The following is a 19,680-nucleotide window of genomic DNA, read 5'->3' as shown; positions in this document are numbered from 1 at the left end:
CGCGCGGGGAGAGCGGCGGGCGCGGGCGACCGCGCGGTAAATTTGAGGCGAATCCCGTTCCGCCTCGATTCTGGTCTCTGGGTCGACTCACCTGAACGGTGCACTCTCGTAAATTTTCGTGTGCCGGCGTGCGCCTTTCCGAGTCATGGTTCTCCTGCCACGTTGTTCTGTCGTCTCGCACGTCGTCGACGTCGCTGCATCGAAGCCAGAGGGATACGGGTGTGTTTGCGATTTGATGTTCGCTGTCGCACACGTGTTGTCAAGTTCACAAGTCGTCGACCTCCATCTGAACAGGTGGGGGTCGCCGTTTCGGAGATTGCCTTGTGGCAATTTCGTTTTCTCCCCCGTCCAATGTGAGCCCCCGGGGCTTCTCTCGATGAGCCGCTAGCGGCGCATTGGGAGGCGCCTCGGAGCGCCCGCGGCGGCGGCCGGAGACATCGCTTGCGTAGCTCAGCTGGTCAGAGCGTGGGTCTAATAAACCCAAGGTCGTGGGTTCGATCCCCCCCGCGAGTACTCTTTTTTTGCCTGAGGCGTGCTTTTTACCCGCAAGATCCCGCTTTCGAAGTACACGAGAAGTTGCGTCCTTTTTGCCCGGCGGCGGCGCAAACGCGCCGCGCTTCGACGACAACGCCGGGAACCCCGGCACGCGCGCGCGCGCCGCAGAAGCACCGCGCCGCGGCAAACGAAAATCGCGTTGTCGACCCACAAAACAACAAAGAATTAGGCCCGATGTCGCAGCAGGAAGCCGCGGCACGCGCGCGCGCCGCAGAAGCACGGCGTCGCCGTCGCCTCCGTCGCGACGGGCGCGGCCGCGGCGCCGCCGTCGTCGAGGCCGGCGTAGTCGAAGCAGAGCTGCGCGCCCTTGGCGACGCGCCGCCGCGTCACGAGCGCGAGCGTCGGGAGCAGCTGGCCCCGCGCGGCGCGCCGCGCGACGACGTCGCAGTTCGGGTCGCACGAGTGGTTCGCGAAGCGCGCGACGCCGCCGACCTCCGTGGCGTCGACGGTCGTGCGCCAGGCGGGCACGGACTCGTCGAGGGAGTGCTCGACGACGGACAGCACGTACGTCGGCCGGCCCGCGGCGGCGTCGTCCGCCTCGCGGCGCCGCGCGGCCGCGCGCGACACGAGCGCGCCCGCGTAGTCGCAGACGCGCGTGTCGGCCTCGAGGTCCGCGGCGGCGACGAGGCCCCAGCAGCCGTGCGCCGCGAGCCACGCGACGGCGACCGGCGCGTGCACGTCGCCGCGCGGCCGCTCCCGGAAGTCGTCGTAGCCCGGCGGCGCGACGACGCGGCTCGCGTAGCGGAAGCCGCGCGGGAAGCCGGCGCCGCCGACGACGGGCACGGGCTGGCGCGCGCAGCCGCGCGTGACGTCGGCGCGGATGCGTTTCGTGATGCGTTTCGCTGCTCGTTGTGCTGTTCTTGACGTCTGCGCGATGGTTTTCACGTCTCGTGCGTCGCAGAAGAAGGCGGCGGCGACGAAGGCGTCGAGTTTTGGGTTGTCGAACGATGTCGATGACTTATTTCGGAGCCACCGGGCGCGGAAGCGCTCCCAGGAGGTCGTCATCGGCGGTCGAGGAGGTTCATGTCTTTGTTGGCCCAAGACGGCCAGATCTGAACCCATTTCTGCTGCACGATTTATATAGAAAAAAACACCCTTCGACTTCCACGAGCGACCATATCATTCGGAGAGCACCGCTTCCCGTCAGCTCAGCGAAGTTAAGCCGGATCGAGCTTGGTTAGTACTACGGTGGGTGACCACGTTGGAATCCCGAGTGTTGCTCGTTTTTTTTTGTTTTTTTTTAAGCATCCCTACTTCTCTTTTTGCTTCTCTGGATAGGTTTCTGGACGGTGTGGTGTTTTTTGCCAGTGGGTGCCGACTTGACCTCGACGATGGCGGCGTCGAGCCACGCGAAGAATCGCTTGCCGATGCCGTAAAGCCGCAGAGGACACGCAAGCGGACCTCGCCGAGGCGCCGGGCGTGCTCGGCGCGCTGTCGCTGCGCGGCGCGCGCAGCCCGGGCCGCCGCGACCGCGGCGGCCGTGGCGACGTCACGGTGTCCCGTAGCGCCGCGAGCCTGAGTCGCAGAAAAAACACCGCAGTACTACACCGGCACCACCGCGCCCCAGCCCGGCCGCGCGCGCCGGCCGCGTAGCACACTGCCTCCTCGGCGTCCCGATCGACCCGCGGACGCGTCGTGCCGTGCGCTGCGCGCGCGACGAACGATGCGGACCCCCGGCGCAGTGAGATCAACCTCTGATCAATACCCAGTCATCCGGCCGATGCGAGAGCACTGAGTCGACCGTCGACTGTCAGCGCGCATCGCAACCAGCAGCATCGCTGCAGCCTGCGAGAATGCACCTCCGCCTCCTCCTGCTCGCCACAACCACCGCGGCGTTTCTCCCGCCCCAGCACAAACTCAAACACACCACCGCCTACCTCACCCCCGTCGAAAAGGCGCTCGCCTCGGGCGACGCGGAGAGCGTCGTCACAGCGCTGGAAGACACGACGACCGACCTCTCCCGAACCCTCGCGGCCGCGTGCCTCGACCGGGCGTGCGCCGTCGCCGCCGCGCCCGACGGCTCCGGCGCCGCCGCGGCGCTCCGGTCGGAGGAGGACCGGCTCGCGCGCTGCTACGAGGCGCTGCGCGCCCGCGGCCTCGCGTCGCGCTACGGCGTCGGCATCACGCGGCCCTGGCCCGTGACGCGGCGCGGCGTGACGCCCGAGTTCATCGCCGCGCGGACGAAGAACCTCACGCTCGCGTCCTTCCGCCCGTCCGAGGGCGCGGGGCCGCTCTGGTGGGTCCTGGGCTCCGTGCTGTCCATCGCCGAGATCCTCCTCTCGAAGCAGCTCGGGATGGACTCGCCGCAGCCGCTCTTCCTCGGCACGGCCGCCTTGGTCCTCGCGGATCAGGTCGCGTTCAAGGGCGCCGTTGGCGAGACCGTCGCCGCCGCGGCGAACAGCGAGTACTCCGAGCGCATCGTGCGCCACGAGGCGGGCCACGTGCTCCTGGCCTACCTCCTGGGCTGCCCCGTGCAGGGCTGCGTGCTCTCGGCGCGCGAGGCGCTCGCGGACGATCGCGCGGCGGCGCTCAACGGCGCCGCGGGCACGGCATTTTTCGACGCGGAGCTCAACGCCGCGGCGCGGTCCGGCGCCATCAAGCGGAGCGTGTTGGATCGTTACACGATCGTCGTCATGGGCGGCATCGCGGCCGAGGCCATGTGCTACGGCGACTCGCAGGGCGGCAAGGACGACGAGGGCGCGCTCATCCAGTTCCTCCAGGAGACCGTGGGCGGCTTCCTCGGGAGCGACGACCCGGCGGGCGAGGTCGCGAACCAGGCGCGCTGGGCGGCGCTCAACGGCCTCCTGCTGCTCCGGGACCACCGCGCGGAGTTCGACCGCCTCGTCGCGGCCCTCGAGGCGACGCGCGCCAGGTCCATCGGCACGGTCATGCTCGCCATCGAGGACGGCGCGACGCCCCTCGAGGCGCTCGCGGCGTAAAAAGGATGTACTACACATTGCGCAAAAGTGCCTATACGTGGTGGTGGCCGCCGCTGTCGTGGTGGCCGCTGTCGTGGTGGCCGCCGCCGTGGTGGCCGCCGCCGTGGTGGTGCCGCTCGACGTGGTGGTGCCGCTCGACGTGGTGGCGGCGCGCGCCGCCGCGGGACGCCGCGCCGCCGTAGCGCCGGCGGCCCCAGCTGTAGCGGGTGCTCCACCAGGGCGCGACGAGCACGTGCGACGGGCGCTCGTAGTAGCCGCCGTAGTACGACGCGCCGAACGTCGCGCCGTAGCGCGGGTCGTACGTTTCGCCGTAGAGCGTCGCGGGCCGCGCGCGCGGCGCCGCGGGCGCGAGGCACTGCACGACGCAGGAGCAGATCATGAAGCAGGCGAGCGTCGCGACGAAGAGCGCGAGCGCGAGCCGCGAGCCGAGGTCGTCCAAGTCGAACCCGCCGACGTCGTAGTCGTCCCAGGCCGCCGTCGTGTCGTCCCAGGACGTCGCGTCATCCCAGGCCTCGTCGAGGCGGCGGAGCGGCGCGCTGGGCTTGGACTTGCCGTGCCGGAGGCGGTGTCGGTGCGGCGTGTCTTTCACGCGCGTACAGTCGCACGCGTAGCGGAGGTAGGCGATGCAGAGGGACGCGATGCAGATGTAGATGAACAGCAGGAGCACGTCGCCGCGCATCGCGTCGGACGGTTTGGGTCGCGCGCGCGCGACGCCGACAGGGGCCACAAAAGCAGAGCACTCGACTCCGGACGGTGGGAGCCGCGCGCGACGCCAACAGGGGCCACACCGAGACAGGCGACCGCGCCCGCTGAGCTCGTGCACGGTGACGGCAACATGGGGTCGCCGAGGCCTATCGCGACGCAAAGTCAAGACGCAAGTCACACTTGAGTTAAGAGCCGCTCGGCACGATGAGGCGGTAGAGGGCGACGCCACCGGACGTGTCGGCGACGGCGAGGGCGCGCGGGTCCGTGGGCGAGAAGGCGCAGGCGGCGGCGCTCCCGTCGCAGGGCACGTAGTAGCCCGAGGGCTCGAAGGTGGCCGCGTCGTAGACGGACACGGTCGTGAGGCTGCAGAGCGCGACGAGCGTCCCGTCGGCGTTGAGGCTCGCCGTCGCGATGAGCTGGTCGTCGTCGACGGTCCACTCGTCGCCGAGGCGCGGCGCGTGGTGCTGGTCGCGGACGAGGCCCCTGGCGGGATCCGCCGCGGCGTCGAAGGCCGCGACGGCGAACCGCGTGCGGGCGGTGCAGGAGACGACGAGGCGCCCGTCGGGGGACGCGGCGACGGGCACCGTCGTCGCGCGGGTCGCCGCCTCGTCGGGGGACGCGGCGACGGGCACGGTCGCGACGGCCGCGGGGCTCGCGGCCACGAGCTCGAGGGTCTCGCCGTGGATCGCGGCGCAGCCGCCGCCGGGGAGCTGCGCGAGGGCGCGCGTCGCGTCCCGCGGGTGCCAGAGCGGCACGTGCGCGAGGTGGTCGAAGGCGCGCGTGCGCGCCCAGGTCCCCGCGCCGTCGTCCTCGTACTCGACGAGGTGGTGCGGGAGGCTCGCCTCGTCGCACTCGTCGCAGTTGCTCGAGATCCAGAGGTAGAGCCGGTCGCTCCCGGGCCCGAAGCGCGCGTACTTCTTGCAGGTCGGCGGGCGGTTGGACCCGGCGTCGACTTTGCCCTGGATCTTGCCCGCGGGGTTGAGGGCGAGCGCGCCGCCGTCGTACGCCAGTTCGACGACCGACGTCCCGTCGACGAGGGCCAGACGCCCGTCGGGCGCGAGCGCGACGTTGCGGAAGGGGCCAGTTCCGCTGCGCAGCAGGTGGTCCCCCGTGTCGCCGGCCCAGAAGTGGAGCGCCCCATTGCCTAGCGAGCACGTCAGTGACGATTGTTTCATCGTTTTCCCGGTCGAAATCTCTCGGAATTCGTCGCGGCCGCGGGACGCCGGCGATCGCCCGCGGACACGAAGAGCCGGCCGTCGGCCGTCCAGTCGAGCGACTCGACGTAGTCGCGGTGCGTCACCGCGGTCTCGTAGGTCTCGAGGTCCTTCGCGGCCCAGAAGAAGAGCTCGTGCTCGCCGGCGGTGATGAGCCTGGTATATGTCCCCCATTTGTTCGGCTCGAAGGCGCAGCGCCGGATCGTCTCGCCGTGCGCGACGTCGCCCGCGAGGGGTTCCGCGAGCGCGGCCTGCCACTCGTCGCCGGGCCGCCCCTCCCCCAGGGACTTCCAGAGGCGCACGGTCTTCTCGTCGACGGAGCACATTTTCTCACCGTCGTCGCTGACGCAGACGCAGGAATAGTTCCACCACTGGTGCACGTATTCGGGGGACTCCGTGTGCGCGAGCTTGTCGCCAGACGCGGCGTCGAAGACGACGACGGCGCCCCGCTGCGCGATCGCGAGGGTCCCCGCGGATGAAAAGCAGGCCACGTCCCAGCCGTGGGACCCGCCGGGCGACGCCCGGGACTCGGTGTCGAGCGTCGCGAGGACCGGCGCGGCGCCGTCGCCCGACACGTCGTAGAGGTAGCCCCGGAAGTTCTCGGACCCGGCGCCGACGACGCAGCGGCCGTCGCCCAGTGCGACGACGTGGTTGCCGCTATGGCCGCCATTGAACTTGCCGCCCTTGGGGCGGCGCTTGACGCCCGGGCGATGCCGCGGCGCGAAGCCATAGCGGGCGAGGCCACGGTCGTCGGGCGCCGCGCGCGCCTCGTCGCGGCGCGCGAGGACGACCGCGGGGGCCCCCGACGCGGGCCGCGTGACGACGGGCACGACGACCGTGGTCGCGGAGGTCCAGGCGACGCAGCCGGGCATGTCCGCGTCGCCCGCGTCGCCCGCGACGACCTCGCAGGCGACGACCTCGAACAACGCGCCGACGTAAAAGCCTTCCCGCGCGAGGCTGAGCACGACGAGGGTCTTGCCGTCGTGGACCGCGAGCGCGCGGTCGTCGGGCGCCCAGGCGACGTGCGCCACGGCGGCGTCCAACTCGCAGGGGTAGTCGAAGGCGAGGAGCGGCGCGCACGTCGCCGCGCAGTAGACTCGAATCTTGTCCTTGAGCGCGACGGCGACGCAGGAGCCGCAGTAGTCCCAATCGACGTCGGCGATGGCCTCGGGCGTGGAGAGGCGGATGCGGGCGGGGTGCGCCGCCTTGCGCCGGTTCACGTGGTCCGCGACTCTCGCGCCGGCGCGCGCCGCGAACTGGCCCGCGAGCTCCCGAAGTCTGGGCGACACCTACCGAACGCGTCGGTGACGAGTGTCCTTCGTTTTCCCGGTCGACATCTCTCGACGATCTTCGCGGCCGCGGGACGCCGGGCGGCACGTCGTTGTAGGCGAGCTGGTAGGTGAGCGCCGGGCGCTCGAGGAGCGGCGCGATCTTGAAGCGGAGGAGGTCGCCGAGCTCCCGGACGACGAGCATTTTGTCGCGGACGAGGATCTCCACGAGGAGCTTCGGGAGCGCGGACGCGACGGCCGTGAGCTCGAGGAAGGGCAGGGAGCAGACGATCTCGAGGTACATGCGCTCCAGCGCCGGGGGCCCAATTTGCCCGGTGTCGTTCAACGCGTGCGCCCAGCAGTTCACGTGAACGACGGCGTGGCGGAGCGCGTAGGCGAGGTCCGGGTCCGCGAGGAGGTCGGCGGGGTTGGCGGTCCGCGGCGGCGCCGGGGCGAGGACGGGCGCCAGATCCTCGTCGTGGGCCTGGAGCAGGCCCGCGGCGCCGAGGCGCGCGTGCGCGGCGCGCGCGAGGGCCCCGTGGCCCGCGTCGCGCGACACCGCAAAGTCCGCGGGCGCCGCGGCGCCGAGGGAGCTCGTCCCCTGGACGTCGCCCGTGAGCCAGTCGACGACGGTCTTGTGGAACACGTGGAAGCGGCCGTCGCGCAGGGGGAAGAGCGCGCCGGCGGCGTCGACGGCGGCGTCGCGGTCCGCGGGCGACGCCCAGCCGAGCGCGGCGCCCGCGAGGCCGACGGGGAGGGGCTCCTGGGCCGAGGCGATGAGCTCGACGAGGGGCTTGAGCGTCCGCCAGCCGGGGTCGCCGCCGCCGCCGGGGAACGCGCGGCGGAAGTTGCAGGCGTAGACCTCCGCGAGGCCCGCGGGGAGGTCGTCGAGCCGCGAGAAGTCGACGGCGCGGCCCGCGGCGCGCTCCGCGGCGAGGTGGTCCGCGAGGAGCGTCGCGTAGAGGAAGAGGCCGTCGGCCTTGCCCGCGAGCGCGTGGACCGCGTGGTCGAGCGCGCACGTGTTGAGGCGGCCGACGACGAAGCCCTCGAGCGCGCCCGCGTCCGCGGCCGCGCCGCGCGCGGCGTCCGCGCAGATCCGGGGCAGCGCGCTCCGCACGACCTCGTAGTGGACGTGGGCGGCCTTCTTCGCGGCGAGCATGCCGTCGTGGTGGAGCTGGATCTCGCAGAGGTAGGGCGTCGCGTCGCCGAGGTCGAGCTCGACGACGCAGGACAGGTCGCGGTAGCCTGTGTGGAAATCAAATCTTCAACCCGACTTCAATGTGCGCGTATGCGACCGTTTCGACGCGAGGTTTTCTGCTGTGCTTCGAGAACTCGACGAGAGTAATCGATTCGTCCAAAAATCAGCCAAATCGACTTCGATTTGACCGAGCTAGAGATTTCTGAAGTTTGGCCCCGACGTCCCAGCTCACTGGTTGATTTCCACGCAGGCGGTAGCCCATGGGCGTCGGCGACGCGAACTTGTTCTTGAGCTGGCGCACGCGCACGCCGCCGCTCAGCCGCCCTAACGCCTCGGCGAGGCGCCCGCAGTCGGCGAAGTGCACCGTGCACCGCGCGAGATCCTTGAGCAGGGACGCGTCGCCGCCGTACTCGTTCGCGACCTTCTCGCGCGCGCGGTCGGGGCCCTTGACGCCCGGGTCCACGGCGCCGTCGAACCAGTCCGGCGTCGCGACCGCGTGCTTTGCGTGCGACCCGTGGAGCCCCTCCCACTCGCAGTCGCCGAGCGTCGCCACGAGCGCGGCCTGCGCCTCGGCCGCGCGCGCGTAGACGCCGTCGAAGTCCGCCGGCGCGAAGGCGCGCTGCGCGAGCGCCGGGTCGCGGCGGTCCGGGAGCGCGCGCACGTTGCAGAAGCCGGGCTCGGCCTCGATGCGCGCCGCGGCCGCGCGGTAGACCTCCATGGACGCGCGCATGGCGCCCTCGAGGGGCGCGAGCCGGCCCTTGAGCGCGAGCCCGGGGAAGCGGCGCTCCGCGTCGTCCTCGATGTCGGCCATGGACAGCGCGCCCGTCACGTAGGTCCGCGCGATGACGCGCAGGTAGCTCTCGACGTCCTCGCGGTTCCGCTTCTCGTCGACGCGGAGCTCCGTGGGCGCGAACTTGCCGAACGCGCGCTTGATCTGCGGCTCGTCGCGCGACGTCGCGAAGAGGCGGCAGGCCGGGGGCAGCGCGTCGACCTTGGCCGCGAGGAGCTCGAGGAGCTCCTTCTGCTCCGCGCGCGGGAGCTCGTCGAGCGCGTCGACGACGATGACGACGCGCCGCGGCGCGCCGGCGCCGCCGAGCGCCGCGCCGAGCGGCGCCGCGACGAGCGCGTCGAAGAGCGCCGCGGCGTCGCCGCTCGCGCGCGCGGCCGCCGCCTCCCGGGCCTCGCGGAATTTCGCCGCGTCGCCGACGGCCGCGCCGAGCATCGCCGACAGCGAGCGGATCAGCGCGCCCGCGGACGACTGCGCCGCGTCGTCGTGGCGGCAGAAGTGCCACGCGAGGCCCGCGTCGCCGCGCGCGCGGAGCCGGCGCAGGAGCTCCGCGGAGACGACGGACTTGCCCGTGCCGCCGCCGCCCATGAGCCAGAAGAGCCGCGACCCGTCGCTCGACCGCAGCCAGTCGTCGACGGCGTCGAAGACCTACGAACGTGCGTCATCGACGGAGTTTTTCCAGCCCGGGACGCCGGCGAAGACCCACTCGCGCGTGCCGGCGAGGTGCTGCCCGGCCTTCTCGGCGATGAGGGCCTCGAAGTCGAAGGCCCCCGGCGCCACCGCCGGGCGCGCGGCGTCCGCCGCGTCCGCCGCCGGCGCCGCGGGGCACGCGCGCACCTCCACCTCGAAGCGCTTCGACGCCCGCTCCTCCTTGGCCCAGACGCGGAGCGCCGTGGCGCGGCCCACCGTCTTCGGCTCCGCGATGCCCACCTGCGTGAAGCGCAGGTCCCAGGAGTCGCGCCACGTCTTGCCATCCGGGATCAAGGCGCGGGCCTCGTCGATGCTGAGGCGCTCCGACGGCGCGCCGGGCGCGCTGGCAGCGCTGCCCATGCCCTTCCACAGTTATCAGACTTGTTATCAGCGTCAAAAACGGAAAGTCAATGTGAACTTCACCTCCCGAACACGAGAGAGGCGCCTAAGGAGCCGGGCACTTAGCCGGGCGTCGTTACGAGCACTTTACGAGCGGCGCGCCGCGATCGTCAGGCGGGGAAGTTGAAGGAGAGGGACACGCGCGCGTCGTCCGGTCCGCGGAGCGCGTCCGGCGCGACGGGCAGCACGGCGTGGGGCAGGTCGCCGTCGAAGAGCACCGCGGCGCCCTCCGACGGCCGCAGCACCGCGTACGCCCCCGGCCGCCGTCCGTCGGGCCCGCGCAGGGCCACGAAGAGCGCGCCCGAGTGCTCCAGGTCCGGCGGCGCCGGCGGCGCGGCGATCCACAGCACGCCGGAGACGCCCGCGCCGCGGTGGTCGTGGAGCGCGTTGAAGTGGCCCGCGCGCGACACGTTGAACCAGGCCTCGACGCCGCCGCCGCCGCGGTCCGCGTCGCCGGCGCGCGCCGCCGCGTCGAGCGACAGGACGCCGTCCTCCACGCCCACGGTGAGCGCGTGGGCGCCGCCGCCGCCGTCCACGACGAGCCGCGCGCCCTCGACCTCGACGGCGAAGCGCGCGCGCTTCGCCGGCCGCGCCGCCGCGGCCTCGGGCGCCGCGGCCTCGAGGAAGGTCCGCGCCGCGGCGCACTCCGCTAATTCGAAGGCGTCCGTGTGGCCGTGGAAGCCGCCGACGTTGGACCGCGTCACGCCCTCGTCCGGCGTCGCCTCCAGCTCCAGCGCCTTCGCCCGCAGCGGCGCGAGGTCCAGCGAGGAGACCGCGTGGCGGAGCGTCGGCCCTTCCGAGAACCGCAGCGTCGTGACGTTCCCACCTTCTTCTTGGACCGTCGGCGCGTCGGCCGGCACCCACGCGCCGTCCACGATCAACTCGAGCAAGTCGTCCGGCACCGGCGTCGCCACGAGGAGCTCCATCGCCTCAGTAGAGCGTCACCTCGGGCTCGCGCTCGGCGACGTCGACGCGGGCCTGCGACGCGAGGCGCGAGACGGCCTGCGCCGCCGCCGCGGGCGTGGGCGCGACGCCCTGGTACCAGAGGTGGAGCCCCGCCTTCTCGTGGGCCTCCCGGTTCTTGGCGCCGCCGCGGAAGACGACGCGCACCTGATCGAGGCCGACGAGCGCCGCGAGCTCACTCGCCGACGCGGCGCACTCCTGCGGCGCGATGGGCTTGAGCTTGAACTTGACGACGGACTGGGCGGCGGCGGACATCCAGAAGAGGGCGAGGGCGAGGAGAGAGCGCAACGAAATGGCCATCGATCAGCACATGTGGCTGGGGTGTTAAGATCCCGGACCGAATGGCGAATCGGATTCGAGAAAATCGACCTTCAGGGGTAAAGAGGGCTTTGGCAGTGGTGATGGGCACCTTTGGCAAGCTCTATCTCGGCGCCATGGCCACCGATTTGCAAAATTCTTGTTGCATCTGAAAGCCGGCACCGCCGTCTTGCGCGCAGAGCCACTAACTCAAAAACTTCAAGAGCCTCACAAATCCGGCTTTTTATTCAACCCAGCCACACATGCCGGGCAAGCTCTGCACAGTCGCGGCACCGTCACTTCACCGTCCGCCCGAGCAGTCTAGTTGCCGCACGATGATGCTCAAAAATCCGGGCTGCGTGCGATGCCTGCTGAGCCGCCGTGCGCCGCTGCGATGACGCTCCATCGCGCGATGGCGGCCGCGTGGCTGTGCGTCGTCCTCGTCGCGCGCGCCGCGCGCGCCGACGACGCCCTCGCGCGCGTCGTCGCCGTCGACCGCTGGCTCGACGGCGACGGCCCGCCGCCGGCGCACTGGGAGGTCGCGTCGAAGCGGGACCTGAACCCGCGCTGGAAGAAGCTCGCCGGCGGCAACAGCAAGCAGGTGTCGAAGACGTCCTACGGCAAAGCGAAGGTCGTCGTGAAGACGAAGATCGAGCACACCAAGGGCAGCGAGACGCTCAAGCGGGAGCGCATCCTGCGCGCCGAGCTGCTCTTCCTCGAGTACCTCGCCGGGTCTCCCGGCGTCCCGAAGCTCTACGGCGGCTGGCTCGGCGACGGGGGCGCCCGGGTGACCTACGTCGTCCAGGACGCGGGCGAGATCCTCGGCGCGGGCACGGGCACCGTCGGCCGCCCGGCGAAGCCCACGGCCCCGTGGGCGGCCTTCGCGCGGAACGCGCCCGTCGCCGCGCTCCGCGCGCTCCTCGAGTGCTTCCGGAGCTTCAGCGAGGTCGGCGGCTACTTCCTCGACGACTTCTCGCCGCACCAATTTACCGTCATCGACCCCCGGGACAAGCACACGACGACGGGCGGCGCGGTCTACCTCGTCGACGGCCCCCTCGCCCTCGCGGGGCCCATGCGCAACTTCTCCGTCGCCAACGAGCTGCCGCTCGCGAAGACGAGCCGCGGCGCGTGCGCGGGCGACGGCGACTGCCCGGCGACGGCGGCCTACCACTGCTGCTGCCGCTGGAAGGCGTCGTCGCAAAAGTGCGAGCGCGGCGCGCGGGGCGCGCCCGAGGCCAAGGGCAAGTGCCTCAAGGGCAAGGAGCGGCGCTGCCTGCCCGTCTCCGCGAAGACGCACGTCTTCGACATCGCCGCCAAGGCCTGGGCCCTGCCCCTCGTCCTCAAGGAGGGCCACCTCGAGCCGGCGGCGAAGAAGAAGCTCCGCGCGCTCGAGGCGTGGATGCTGGCGCCCGACCCGGACGACCGGCCCAACCTCACGGAGGCGCTCCTCTTCCTCGACGGCGCAAGTTAGAGAAAGGAGCCGGCCGCGCTAGAACCCGAGGAACGACTCCCGGTCGTCCGGCGCGGTCTCCTCGAGGCCGTCGTCCAGATTGTCGTCGAGGTCCGCGTCGGAGCGCGACGACCGGCGGAGCGCGCGGTCGCCCTCGGGCGCGGGCGTCGCGGCCGCGGGCGCGGCCCCCGGCGGGTCCTCCTCGAACAAGATCGCGGAGACGGAGTTGAGGGGCGTCGCCGGCGGCGGCGGCGGCGGCTGCTCGAGGACGTGGTCCGTCGCCGCGGCCGCGCGCGCGATGGCCGACGCCGTCGGGTTCCGCGACGCGTCGAGGCGCCCGAGCACGGCGAGGAGCCAGCCCGTCTGCGCCGTCTGCTCGAGGACCGCGGAGATGTAGTCCGTCGCGGCGCCGACGGCCCACGACGGCCCCAGGGGCCAGAAGCCCTCGTGCCACGCGTTGTGGCCGCCGCGGTTCGTGCGCACGGCGATGATGCGCGCGTTCGACACGAGCTTGTGCCAGTCGTAGCAGTCGTCGTGCGACACCAGGGGGTCGTCGCGCGCGTGGACGACCAACAACGGGATCGCGACGTCGAGGAGCCGCTCGCGGCTCGGCGCGACGTAGTGCTCCCGCGTCCGCTCGAGCAGGTTCGGCGTGCCCCGCGTCGGCGTCGGCGGCTCCGCCGCGTCCGAGTTCGTCGGCGAGAGCGTCGGCAGCGGGGAGAAGCGGCCCGAGAGCCGCTTCCGCGGCGGCTCCGGTTCCAAATACCCCGGCCGCGGCAGGTTCGACGCCTTCGGGATCGCGGCGACGTGGCGGTCGTACATGACGCAGGCGCCGTCCGTAATGCCCGCGATGCGCGCCGCGTGCTCCTTGCGGTTCTCCAAATGCGGGTCGTACGCCGCGTGGCGCCGCACGCAACGCCGCATGCCCCGGTCGAAGACCTTGCGGTACGTGATGTTCTTCGTGCGCTTCACGAACTCGTAGGTCCGTAGGAAATCCATGCAGCCCGCCAGCGTCACCGCCGCCACGAGCGGGCAGGCGCTCCCCTTGCGCGCGAGGTACTGGACGAGTAGAAACGCCGACGCCGAATGCGCGACGCAGAACAGGGGCGCGGACGGGTGCGTCTTCCGTAACTGCTCCACGGCGTTGTCCAAGTCCCGCGTCTCGTTCCAATCCAGGCGCCAGTACGTCAGCGCCACGGGCCGCCAGCCCCGCGCCGCGCACGTGAGGGCCAGGTGCTTCATGTAGTGGTCGTCGCGCGTGCCGCCGACGCCGTAGAGCAGCAGGATGATGGGCGTGTCCGGCCGCGGCGCCTCCTCCTCCGCGGACACCCACAAACCGTCTCCGTAGGGCGCGAACTCGTCGCGGTGGCCGATGAGCCAGTCGAGGTGCACTTCGCCGCCGTCGAACGTGTCCACGCTCTCGCGCCGCCACCGCACGGGGCGCAGCAATAAAAAAGACAGGTCCGCGAGGACGTGCGCGAGCACGGTCTGGGCGTGGCGGCTCGTGAGCCAGAAGACGGGCTTGAACTCCCGGCGCGCGAAGCCGGCCTTCTCGACGATCGCGACGTTCCAGAACGTCCGCTTGCAACTGACGACGGGCCGCTCGCACACGCGCACGCGCCAGTGCGCGAACCAGAGGCAGGCGCCGCCCGCGAGCCAGACGAGCACGTGGCGGCTCATCGAGATGGCGAGGAGCCGCGCGACCTTGGCGACGCCGTGCGGCGCGGGCCGCCGGCCCGTGACGACGTCGACGCCGCGCCGCAGGATGCGCCGGAAGACGAAGGCGACGACGAAGCCGGATATGAGGACCCAGTTGCCGCCCTGGGTCTGGGACACGGAGAAGACGACGCTCCGCAGCAGGTCCACGGGGTGGTAGGCGTGGCGGTTCACGACGACGCCGCGCCGACGCCGCAGCGCGAAGCGGACGAGCCAGCGCAGCGCGACGCTGCTCACGATGACGAGCGCCGCCGCGGCCTCGGGCAGGCGTGAACTGATGGCGTCCATCGGAACCGGTTTACAGAACGCTCGGCCGGCAGCTTTCAGAGCGCTCTCTCCACCAACATGCGCTCTCACAGAGCGTGAGATTTTCTTCAACAGGTGAAACATGCACTTTAAAGCGGCGGCTACAAGTCGCATTCAAGTCGCCTTACATCTCACAGCACGCGCTCCCAGCCGATCCGCAACTTACAAGTGCACCGATCTCGAGTTTTTTTTTAGGCCGGCCGGTTCGCCGCCGCGCCCCCGTCCTTCGCGCGCCGCGTCACGGTCTTGAGCACGCCGACCTTCGACCCGCGGACGGCGAGGTGCACGTCCAGCACGTCGCCGCGCGCGAGCGGCAGCCCCCGGCCGCGGTCGAGGACGACGCCCGCGACGCGCCAGTGGCCGTCGCCCGTCTCGCCGCCGTCGAGCGCGGGCGCCGTGCTCACGGTCTCGGCGACGGCGCCGTGCTCGCCGCCGTAGCGCAGGTGCCACCAGAAGAGGAGCGCGTGGGCCGCGCCCGGGGTCGAGACCGGCGGCGACGACGCGACGGCGGCCCTCGCGGCCTCCTCCGCGACGCTCGCGGAGCGCACGTCGAGGTTGAGGTCGAGGAGCGGAAAGGGCGCGCAGAGCGCCGGCAGGCGCGCGCAGGCCGCCGGCGCGAGGTCGCGGAGCGTCGCGTCCGCGCGGTCGTCGAGCGCGGACACGTCGTGGTCGCCCAGGCGCCCCTCGCGCGTGAACTTCGTCGCCGCGAGCGCCGGCGCGTCCACCAACACGCCGAAGACCGTCGCCGCCGAGGGCAGCACGCGCGGCGCGCCGACCGTGCCCGCCTTGAGCGCGAAGCGCTTGAGCGCCTCGACCTCCTGGAGCGCGTCGCGCCTGAGGAGCCCCGACGGCTCGACGAGCGAGTGCGCGAGCACGTCGAAGCGGTCGCCGGACGCCGCGGCGACGATGGACGCGGCGCGCCCCCCGGGGCAGCGCAGCGTCGCGGGCCCGAAGGCTGGGAGCGCGGGCCCGTCGTTCGACCGCGCGTCGCAGAACCCCAGCTCGAGCACGCGGCCGCGCTCCGGCGTCGCGGCGGCGACGGCCCGCGCGTGCGCGGCGCGGTAGGCGCCGTCGTTGAAGCGCGCGACGTCGTCGGTCGTCGCGTCGAGGGCGTTCCGCGGCGCCTTCGGCGGGACGGCGATCGACGCGGACGGCGCGGCGACGTCGAAGCGCAACGCGTCGCCCTCGCCGTGGTCGAGGGGCGCCGTGGAGGCGGAGATCCGCAGCGCCGCGCCGACGTCGAGCTCGGGCCGCTCCTCGACGAAGAAGCAGGCCTCGCGCCAGTGGCCCGCCGCCGAGTCGAGCGATCGGTCGCCGTCGCGGAGGACGAAGGACACGACGAGCGCGTCGAGGCGGCCGCGTCTCGTCACCGTCGTCTCCCCGAACCCGCCGGGGATCGTGACGCGCCGCCGCGTGCCGTCCGCCGGCGCGGCGCGCCGCGCAAGCTCTATCAAGTCCAGGTCCATGTCCACCGGCGGAGCGAGGGGTTCGTATGCCAGCCCCTCGACGACGTCGTAGGGCTGGAACGCGCGGACGCCGTCCGCGACGAAGCGCCGCGCGAGCGCCGGCGAGGACGCGGGCGTCACCCGCAGCGTCGCGAGTCGCGGGCAGAAGGCCGCGCCGGGGTGCTTCCTGTACGCGTCCGCGAGGGCCGGGAGGACGCCCTCGCCGAGGAGCGCCGCGTCTAAAATCTCCGCGACGACGACGTCCACGGGATCCTCCGCCCCCAGCCGCCGGCTGTCGCGGTCCCGCGCGTCGCATCGATCGGCGCCGACGCCGCCGCGCGCGAGCGTCGCCCGCAGCGCGTCCGCGAGGGCCGGGGACCGCTCGCAGGCGACGACGAAGGATGCGCCGCGGCCGACGGCCGCGAGGCTCAGCGCGCCGCAGCCCGCGCCGAGGTCGAGCACGCGCTTCCCCGGCGCCTCCCGCCGCAGGAACGCGTCGAAGAACGCGAAGCGCGCCGCGTCGTCGACCATGGGCCAGTGCCAGGCCTCGACCGGCGCCGCGGCCGGCGGCGCGTCCGCCGCCGCCGCCTCGCGCGCGAGCGCGAAGGCCGCGTCCGCCGCCAGCCGCCGCCCCCGCGCGGCCGCGTCGCTCCCGAGGCCCTCCAAAACGTCCGCGTTCCGCGGCAGGAGCGCCGCGCAGCGCAGCCAGGCGAGCTTCCGGCGCTCCCAGGCCGCGTCGTCGCCGCCGCCGCCGCGCGCCGCCATCTCCTCGACGTAGAGCCTCGCCGCGGCGCCGCCGGCCTCGCGGACGGCCGCGACGCTCCGCGCGGCGGGCGCGAGGTCCAAGGCGGCCGCGAGGAGCTCGACGGCCCGCGCGCCGTCTCGTTCCGCTTCTATAAGCTCGAGCGCGGCCGCGATGCGCGGCGACGACGCGGCGGCGTCCGACGACGACGCGGCGGCGTCCGACGACGACGCGGACGCCGACGGCTCGACCGGCACCTCCGAAGACGGCTCGAGCGACGCCGCCACGTCGTCGTCGCGCGGTTTTGATGGTGCCAGGCGCAGGTTCTCGGGCTTGACGGCGAGGCGCGCGCCGTCGTCGAGGACGACGGCGACGCGGTCCTTCTCGCGGCGCTCGGCGACGCCGCGCGATCCGTTGCGGTCCGCGGCCGCGACCAAACCGAAAACCTCGACGCGGTCGCCGGCGGCGAAGCCGCCGGGCAGGAGCTTGGCGTCCCGGGCCGCGACGCCCGCCGCGACGCCGTCGAGCTCCAGCGCCGCGCGGCGGTAGCGTTCGAACTCGCGGGCGCTCAGCATCTGGCCCACCTTGCGCCGCAGCGCCGGCGACAGCGCCGCGACGTCGTCGTCGGGCAGGCACATGGCCGTCGCGACGCGCTGCAGCACCGTCGGGAGGAGGTCGTGCTTCGCAGCGACCGTCGAGGCCTCCGTCGAGACCTCGAGGGCAGCAGCCATCGTGAATGGGCAGCTACGGAACGATCACGGACATTGCACCGCTCGCCAAACTTTCTTACCACAAGCTGCGTCGCGAGAGCGGCGCCTTGCACGCGCCGCCGCCGGGCGCCATGCTCCAGCAGGTGAAGGACGCGCACAGCGGCCACCGCACGTACCACACGGTCCACCAGAATTCGCTGCGCGCAACGCAGAAGAAGTCGAAGCTCTACCAGGTCCTCAATTCGAACTCGACGCGCCTCGGGTCTGTCGTCTTCAACCGCTGCCTCGCGCTCCTCATCATCTCGAACGTGCTCGTCGACGTCATGATCACGGTAGAGGAGTTCAACGACGTCTACGGCGAGTACTGCAAGCGCTTCGAGACGTTTTCTTCTCTACTGTTCATCGCGGAGTACGCCGCGCGGTTCTCCGTCTGCGGCGAGCGGCTCAAGTACCGGGGCGCGCGCGGCAAGGTCCGCTTCGTCTGCTCGTCCGAGTCCATCATCGACCTGCTCTCCTTCCTGCCCTGGATCTTCGAGAAGGTCGCCTACGGCGGCAAAGACGTGCCCTCGACGGCGTTCGTCCGCGTCTTCCGCATGCTCCGGATCCTGAAGACGGAGCGCTTCACGCACGCCGTCGACGCCATCGTTCGGGTCTTGACGATCAATGCGAACATCCTGGGCACCGCCTGCGTCATGGCCTGCATGCTCGTGCTCTTCACGTCGACTTTACTCTATTACGCGAACCGCGACGAGGACGAGACGGGCGACTTCTCGAGCATCCCGGCGACGATGTACCTGTCCATATTGATGCTCACGGGCCAGGGCGAGCCCGACGGCGAGCTGACGACCGTGACGAAGGTGCTCTGCGTCTTCACGGCGCTGTTTTCGGTGGCGATGGTCGCGATCCCCGCGTCCATGCTCACCTTCGGCTTCGAGATCGAGGCGACGCGCCTCGTCAAGAAGCGGCGCGAGCGGCGCCTCCGGCGGCGCCTGCGGGCGACGACGGGCGACGACACCATCGCGTCCTGCTCCGACAGCGAGGTCGACGACGCGCGGCTCCTCGCGCGCGAGCGGCGCAACCGGCGGCGGCTGCCCAACGCCTGCGACCGCTGCCGGGGCCAGGAGCGGCGCCAGCGCGTGTCCCTGATCGCCGACGCGGCCGACGTGGAGACGGAGTACGAGCTCTCGAGCAGCGAGGACGAGTACGAGACGCTCATCCTCGGGCAGACGGAGCAGGAGGCCATGGACAGCCTCCGCGAGGACCTCCAGAAGGAGGCCTACAAGCACTTCCTCATGATCGCCAAGGACGAGCTCGACGACCGGCTCCGCGCGCCGGCCTACGACGACCTCCTCGCGAAGATCCGCAGCCACGAGTTCGCGCGGGCCCGGGCCGCGAGCCGCGAGCCGAGCCCCGTGCCGCGCTAGGCGACCGCCGCGCGAACTAGAGTGCTGTGCGAGCCAGGGTGCTCTTGGTCCGTCAGTGCGCGTGGAGCCTCAAATGTCGACCTCAGTCTCACCTCAGTCACTGCAACATTGCACATCCAATATCTTGTGCACGAAAAACTGTCTTGCTCCGCTACGCGCTCTCCCGCATAGGTGTAGCTGCCCCTCCGATTTCCCGGCGGCCATGGGCCGCGACTTCGCGTTCCGCGCCTAGGACACGCCGCCGGGCCCGAGCCGCCGCCCGTGACGCGCCATGCTCTCCAACACGGTCGCCCACAACGAGATCTGGCGCGAGCACGTGCGCAAGGAGGACCGGCTCTGCCGCACGCCCGTCAAGTTCCGCGTGAACCGGGCGCACACGGCGCGGTCCATCCTGCCCCTGAAAATCGGGACGCCGGACCTCGGCGACACGCCGCGGAGCAAGATGCACGAGTCGTCGAGTAGCCCCGCGCTCTCGGCGACGGCGAAGCGCGCGCAGACGACGCCGAGCCCCGGCCAGCGCCGGCGCGGCGGCCCCCCGCAGCGGTCGCTGCCCAAGGTCGTCACGCCCGAGGAGAAGCAGAGCCGCTACGAGGAGATGGTCCAGGCGCTCCAGGCGAGCGGCCGGGGCGCGGTTCCAGGGCAGCAAAAGAGAGCGAAATTCCCAACTTCAAAGGCTCCGATCTCGGCCGTTTTCCACTCGTTTCGGCTGATTTTTGGACGAGCGATCATCTTTCGGAGCGGTCTCGAAGCGTGGATGCTTTTTCTGGAACGCGCGCGCGCGGAACACTCACGTTGAAGCGACGTTGAATCATTCTCCTCAGGCGCGATCGAGACGAACGCGCACGCGATGACGAGCTCCCAGGAGTACGGCT

The 19,680-nt window shown here is 71.7% G+C and overlaps 3 protein-coding genes across 3 annotated transcripts; all 3 read right to left on the bottom strand.

Annotated features, from left to right (window-relative positions):
- Nucleotides 1-2,293: 2,293 nt before the first annotated feature.
- AURANDRAFT_71651 (hypothetical protein) lies at nt 2,294-11,018 on the bottom strand (the record flags this gene model as incomplete). Its single annotated transcript, XM_009038707.1, has 9 exons — nt 2,294-2,887; nt 3,532-4,238; nt 4,429-5,343; nt 5,421-6,702; nt 6,791-7,926; nt 8,126-9,314; nt 9,336-9,719; nt 9,896-10,684; nt 10,722-11,018. The coding sequence occupies 9 exons, from the start codon at nt 11,016-11,018 to the stop codon at nt 2,663-2,665; spliced, it is 6,924 nt and encodes a 2,307-aa protein (XP_009036955.1).
- Nucleotides 11,019-12,504: 1,486 nt separating this feature from the next.
- On the bottom strand, nt 12,505-14,469 carry AURANDRAFT_64223 (hypothetical protein; the record flags this gene model as incomplete). The annotated part of the gene is made up of 1 exon (XM_009038706.1): nt 12,505-14,469. The coding sequence occupies one exon, from the start codon at nt 14,467-14,469 to the stop codon at nt 12,505-12,507; it is 1,965 nt and encodes a 654-aa protein (XP_009036954.1).
- Nucleotides 14,470-14,678: 209 nt separating this feature from the next.
- AURANDRAFT_64222 (hypothetical protein) lies at nt 14,679-17,405 on the bottom strand (the record flags this gene model as incomplete). Its single annotated transcript, XM_009038705.1, has 1 exon — nt 14,679-17,405. The coding sequence occupies one exon, from the start codon at nt 17,403-17,405 to the stop codon at nt 14,679-14,681; it is 2,727 nt and encodes a 908-aa protein (XP_009036953.1).
- Between the last annotated feature and the right edge of the window lie 2,275 nt (nt 17,406-19,680).

This window comes from Aureococcus anophagefferens (genome assembly GCF_000186865.1).
Source record: "Aureococcus anophagefferens unplaced genomic scaffold AURANscaffold_9, whole genome shotgun sequence".
NCBI classification, from domain to species: Eukaryota; class Pelagophyceae; order Pelagomonadales; family Pelagomonadaceae; genus Aureococcus; species Aureococcus anophagefferens.
The sequence above is the reverse complement of the archived record's forward strand: the minus strand, read 5'-3'. Positions and strand labels throughout refer to the sequence as shown.